At 43.5% G+C, this 6,765-nt stretch overlaps 1 protein-coding gene across 1 annotated transcript in view; it reads left to right on the forward strand.

Moving 5' to 3' along the window:
- Positions 1-277: 277 nt before the first annotated feature.
- Positions 278-6,765, forward strand: part of TEPP (testis, prostate and placenta expressed) — a 9,283-nt gene continuing 2,795 nt past the window's right edge. The window contains 6 exon segments of the mRNA XM_008575142.1: positions 278-325; positions 328-378; positions 380-403; positions 580-643; positions 6,040-6,101; positions 6,356-6,530. Coding sequence (XP_008573364.1) covers positions 278-325; positions 328-378; positions 380-403; positions 580-643; positions 6,040-6,101; positions 6,356-6,530 — 424 coding nt within the window.

A 6,765-nucleotide genomic window follows, 5' to 3' on the forward strand; every position in this document is an offset into this window, starting at 1 on the left:
AGAAACCGTCACAAGTCCAGGGTCACACTAACTGGGGTGGGCTCAACAGCCAACCCTGGTCTGCCCTGGTCTGGCCACTTCCAGGGAGCCTTAGCTCCCTGCCTGACATTTCCCAAGATGCCTGGCCTGTTCTGAGGCCCAGGAGACTGCAGCCTTCAGGAAGGCTGAAAGGGAGTGGCCAGTGCACAAGAAACTCTGGCAGCAGGCTCTTCTCCGAGCCTGCGGTTGCCAAGGTATGGGTGACCTCACAATCAGGTGCCCTCACAATCAGGCTGCAATGGGCATTGTCTCTACACAAAGTTCCTTTAGTCTCCTGCTGTCCATAGGGCACTGGGTTCCAGCCCACCTCCTGTCCTCTTCTGCCTATTGAGCAGTCAGAAGAGCAGCAAGTCCTTATAAGCCTGTGCCCTGTGGATGAGGTAGCCGCTGTCAGTGGGTCAGAAGCAGGGAACCCTCTCTTCCCTCCTTGCAGTACTCTACTTCCCTACTCCTCCCTATGCAGTCCCATTCTTATGCAGTCCCATTCCGAGGCAGCTTCCCCATGCCTTGTCACTATGCCCTCTGCCTGCTCCTCCGTAGCCCAAGGTCCTCTCTCCTCCTGCCCACCTATCTCCCACCTCCATCTCTAACTCAGGGTCAGAAAGTAAGCAAGCTGAGGGCCGGCCCAGTGGCGCACTGCTACAGTGTGCTCCGCCAAGGGTTCGGATCCCACATACAGACCTGCCGCTCACTGGCTGAGCGAGGTGCAGGTGCAGCACCGAGGGTTGCAATCCCGTTGCCGGTCCCAGTCTGGTACGGGCGCGACACTGAGGGTTGCAATCCGTTGCCGGACACGAAAAAAGACAAAAAGGAAAAAAAGAAAAAAAAAAGAAAGTAAGCAAGCTGAGTGAACAAATTCTCACTAAGGTGTAAATGACTGAAAGTCTCCTGGGAATTTCTGCTCTTTAAAGGGAGGCATTGGGTAACCAGCAAGGCTTTTCTAGTTCAAATCTATCATCTCTGTCCCTTTTTTAAAAACTTTTCTCTCTCTCTCTATAGAATTTGGGATAAACACCAGATACCTTAGCTAAGGCAAGTCCATAATCAGTCACCCAGAGGCATACAGCACACTGAGCTACATTCTAAACCCACTTACTGCTGCCTTTTCCTGCTCATTATTTAAGAACAGACTCAAATGCCACCTCTTTTAGACTGTAGCAAACCGGCCATCCCTATATAGGATCCGAACCCGTGGCCTTGGTGTTATTAGCACCGCACTCTACCGAGTGAGCCACGGGCCGGCCCCAAGAGCTACATTCTAAACCCACTTACTGCTGCCTTTTCCTGCTCATTGAATAAGTGAGAACATGTGGTATTTCTTTTTCTCTGCCTGACTCGTTTCACTCAGTATTATTCTTTCAAGGTCCATCCATGTTGTTGCAAATGGTAGTATTTCATTCGTTTTTATAGCTGAGTAGTATTCCATTGTGTAGATATACCACATTTTCCGTATCCACTCATCCGATGATGGACATTTGGGTTGATTCCAGCTCTTGGCTATTGTGAAGAGTGCTGCAATGAACATTGGGAAACAAGTATACCTTCGACTTGATGATTTCCATTCCTTTGGATATATTCCCAGCAGTGGGATAGCTGGGTCATATGGTCGATCTATCTGCAACTGTTTGAGGAACCTCCAAACCATTTTCCATAGGGGTTGCACCATTGTGCATTCCCACCAACAGTGTAAGAGAGTTCCTTTTTCTCCGCAGCCACGCCAGCATTTATCTTTCGGTGTCTTTTGGATTTTTGCCATCCTAACTGGGGTGAGATGGTATCTCAGTGTGGTTTTGATTTGCATTTCCTGGATGCTGAGTGATGTTGAGCATTTTTTCATATGACTGTTGGCCATTTGCATATCTTCTTTAGAGAAATGCTTACTTAGTTCTTTTGCCCATTTTTTGATTGGGTTGCTTGTTTTTTTCTTGTAAAGTTGTTTGAGTTCTTTATATATTCTGGATATTAGTCCTTTGTTGGATGTGTATTTTGCAAATATTTTCTCCCACTCTGTTGGTTGTCTTTTAGCTCTGTTAATTGTTTCTTTTGCTGTGCAGAAGCTTTTTAGTTTGTTATAGTCCCATTTGTTTATTTTTCCTTTGGTTGCCTGTGCTTTTGGGGTCATATTCATGAAGTCTGTGCCCAGCCCTATTTGCTGAAGGGTTTCTCCTATGTTTTCTTTAATAAGTTTTATTGTTTCGGGGTGTATATTTAAATCCTTGATCCATTTTGAGTTGATTTTAGTATATGGTGAGAGGTATGGGTCTAGTTTCAATCTCCTGCATATGGATATCCAGTTATCCCAGCACCCTTTGCTGAAGAGGGAGTCCCGACCCCAGTGAATAGACTTGATGCCTTTGCTGAAGATCAAATGGCAGTGAGTGCGTGGGTTGATTTCTGGGTATTCTATTCTATTCCATTGATCAGTGTCTCTGTTTTTATACCAGTACCATGCTGTTTTGGTTATTGTGGCTTTGTAGTATAGTTTAAAGTCAGGTAGAGTAATACCTTCAGCTTTATTTTTTTTTGCTCAGCGTTGCTTTGGCTATTCTTGGTCTTTTGTTATTCCAGATAAATGACTGTATAGTTCTTTCCATTTCTGAGAGAAATGTCATTGGAATTTTGATGGGGATTGCATTGAATTTGTATATTACTTTGGGTAGTATAGTCATTTTCACTATATTGATTCTTCCAATCCAGGAGCATGGGATGTCTTTCCATCTTTTTGTATCCTCTCTAATTTCTCTCAGGAGTGGTTTGTAGTTCTCGTTATAGAGATTTTTCACATCCTTAGTTAGTTCAGTTCCTAGGTATTTTATTTTTTTGGTGGCTATTGTGAATGGGCAGGCTTTCTTGATTTCTCTTTCTGCTTGTTCACTATTGGTGAATAGAAATGCTACTGATTTTTGTGTGTTGATTTTGTATCCTGCTACTGTGCTGAACTCTTTTATCACCTCTAAGAGTTTTTTTGTAGATGATTTGGGCTGTTCGATATATAGGATCATGTCATCTGCAAACAGGGACAGTTTGACTTCATCCTTTCCAATCTGGATGCCCTTTATTTCCTTCTCTTTTCTGATTGCTCTGGCTAATACTTCCAATACTATGTTGAATAGGAGTGGTGAGAGTGGGCCTTAGTGTTATCAGCACCGCACTCTCCCGAGTGAGCTACAGGCCGGCCCGTAAGCATATGCTTTTAATAAAAGAAATAAAGTCATGTGGAGTATACTAACATTTATAAAGCAAATGTATTTCACAGGGCCTAGTTTCCAAAGCCCTGTGGTTTTGTGTATAACTTAACTTTTTAAAATTACGTATGGAAATGTTAAGCTTGCAAAAGACGGGAAACTCTCCCCAGGCTAAAGTCCCTGTTGTGGATATAGAATTGTAACACAGCAAAATTGCTGGCTCTCAAGGACAGACCTACTGATTGATATGTTAAGAAAGTTGCTTTATTGTTATGTAAAAATACTGAGGAAAACACAGTGTTTGCTAAGAACAAGCTTTTGTTGGTGGATCGGCTTAACCTTTTGCAAATTGCATTATGAATGTCACTTTGTTATTTCACTGATGTTACCAGTTTCTATTGTTAAACTATACTTAGCCATAACTCCACTTATGTTCTTTTTCTGTAACTTCCTGGTCTGGAGAATAAATATGGGGAGAGAACCCCAGTTTGTGGTTAATTTCCCAAGGAGGAATGCCTCTCTCTTGAGGGTTCTGGGAAGTTAACTCCTTCGGGGTGTCTCAGTGCTCAGAAGAGATGGGCTTTGAGTAATCCTTTTTGCATCTCCACCACCCCGTGTGAGGCAAAGCAACAAAGTCATGATTTCAAAACTCAAAATGCCATAACAATAACAAGTCTCACTCCCATCCCCGTTACAGGTAACCATTCTTAGTTTCTAATGTATCTTTTTCCGTTGTTTACTAATGTAAATACAAACATATATTCTTATGCTCCCCGACTTTTTATGAGGAACATTTTCAAATAGAAAAAAGTTGAAATAATACTATGAGCACCCCTTACCTTCCACCTGCTTTGACTGATATTTTGCCACATTTGCACTCTCTCTCCCTCTCACACACAGACACACACACACACACACACACACACACACACACACTTTAGCAACTCCCAAACTCAAGCACTGCCTCCTGCATGACACAATACCATTATCGCACCTATGAAAGTTAACAATAATTTCATAATATCTAATATCCAGTCCATATTAAAATTTCCCCAATGACTAAAATGTGTCTCTTATAGCTCTAAAAAAATTGGGGGGGGGGGTGGAGAGAAAACCGGGATTCAGTCTAGGATTGTGCATTGCAATTGGTTATGTCTTTAGTCTTAGTCTAAAACTGTCCATCCATTTTCCATTTTTCCCCCATAGTACCGACTTTTTAATGAGTAAAAAATGGGGGGGGGGGGGTGGAGAGAAAACCGGGATTCAGTCTAGGATTGTGCATTGCAATTGGTTATGTCTTTAGTCTTAGTCTAAAACTGTCCATCCATTTTCCATTTTTCCCCCATAGTACCGACTTTTTAATGAGTCCCAAACAGTTGTGTTGTAGACAGTCCCACGTGGTGAATTTTTCCTCATGGCTTTCTTTACCCTGTTAGTCTAGTTTCCATAAACTAGAAACTGGGTGTAGAGGCTTGATTAGCCAGGTTAAACACTGCTGGCCAGAATCTTTCACAGGTAATAAATGCTGCATTAGCCCACTAAAACTGATTTTGAGCTTCTGTCCTTCAGAACTGTAGAATAAATTTGTGTTGTCCCAAGTCACCAAGTTTGTGACAAAAAAATCCAGGATGATCCATTTATTACCTGTGAAATTATGCTGCAGCAGGAGGCACATAATATCATTATCCAGCTATTCCTGCTGCTAAGTTTGATGATTTGGTTAAGGTAGTGACCTGAATGAATATTCTTCTCTGCCTCCAATAGTCTAAGTTTTAGGCTCTAAAGCAAATGGTAGCATGTGGTATACACTCTTCTGCACCTTGAAGATCTTGTATAGGGAACTCCCTCAATTTATTTTTAATCGCTGCATAATGAGGATGCACTATAGTTTATGTAACGAGTCATTTAATGACAGATACTTGAGTTGTTTCTAATCAATTGCTATTACAAACAACACTGAAATGGGTACCCTTCTACATGCATCATTACTTATGCAGATGCAAAGTGGGATGAATTCCCAGAATTAGGACTGTGGGGTCAAAAGGCATGCATATTTATAATTCTGATAGATAATGCCAATTGCTCTCCATAGGCTCCAGTCAATTTCTACCCCTTCTGGCAATGTAGGACAAAGGGCCTGATTCTGATAACTGTACTAACTTTTGGATAGTTTCCAATCTGATAGGTAAAAATTGGTATCTTAATATACTGTGGTTTGAATGTATACATTCATCTTATAAATGAGGTTGAGTACCTTTTTATATGTTTAGGGTCCATTTGTATTTCCTGTGTTCTCTTGTATTTGTGTGTGAACTACCTATGCATGTTGTTTACCCATTTTTCTTTCTTTTCCTCTTTCTTTTTTTTTGGTCTTGATTTTGTAGCAGCTCTTTCAATATTAGGAAAATTGCCTCTCATCTGTAAATAGGTGGAAACTTTTTTTCCATTTGTCTTTTGACATATTTTTGCCATGCAGAAGTTTATTTTTATGTAGTCAAAGTTATCGATCTTTTCTTTAAAGCTTCTGGATTTTGAATCAGTTAGTAAGGGCTTCCTCACTCCAAGGTTACAAAGGAATTTGCCCATGTTTTCTTGTACTTCTATGGTTTCCTTTTTTACATTGAAATCTTTGATCTATTTGGAGTTTATTTTGTTGTAAGAGGTAAGATATGGATATCATTTTATCTTAAATTTTTAAAAGTCATAAAATATACATATTTCAAAACAATTTTAAAGCACAGTGTGAGCCAAACCTTTCCTGTGTGGGCCTGTAACCACTAGTGCAGGAGACACCTCTCTTTCCTTCTTTCAACAGATGAGTTTAACAATGCACACTTCACACTCCTCGGGATCCCCAATAAACCCTTGCAGTGCTTGGTGAGTGTCCTTTGCTCCTGGCCCTGGGTTTGCTCAACCAGCCCCAAGCTCCTCTGGTCCTGGGCTCTGCTCCCAGAGCTCCTCCTCAGCTGCCTGCTTGGGACCCTCCACCCAAACTCCACCCCAGTCTCCTGCTCCAGGCATCCTCTAGGTCAGATGGGCCATATGTCAGCTCAGGCCTATGGAGTGTTCTGGGATGGCCTCTCAGGCTCCCGCACATACCGCCGCAACCCTGACCCCCATCGCCCTGGCAGGACATCACAGCCACCGGCCGGAAGCTCGGCGACAGGTACCGCAAGGGAAAGCTGGCGCCCATTGCACCAGGCATCAACCGGGTGGACTGGCCCTGCTTCACGCGCGCCATCGAAGACTGGTCCCACTTCGTGTCCTCGGCCGGGGAGTTCAAGCTGCCCTGCGCGAGCAAGAGGGGTCAGTCTACTGGCCGCGGAAAATGCCCTGGGACGGGGAAGTTTGCGGGGCTGCGGGGCTAGAGCAGGGAGTATGGACTGCTGACTGCGGGAGGGGGTAGGGGGCGGGGGCGGGATCTGGCACAGACAGGGCGGGGGAGCTGGGCATCAGCTGGGGCACCTACGGCGGGCGGGACTGACACCGGCTGAAGGACTTGGGGCTCTTCTTGGGGGAAGGAGGGAACAAATCTGGCCAG

Source organism: Galeopterus variegatus, unplaced genomic scaffold (assembly GCF_000696425.1).
Source record: "Galeopterus variegatus unplaced genomic scaffold, G_variegatus-3.0.2 Scaffold58, whole genome shotgun sequence".
NCBI classification, from domain to species: Eukaryota; Metazoa; Chordata; class Mammalia; order Dermoptera; family Cynocephalidae; genus Galeopterus; species Galeopterus variegatus.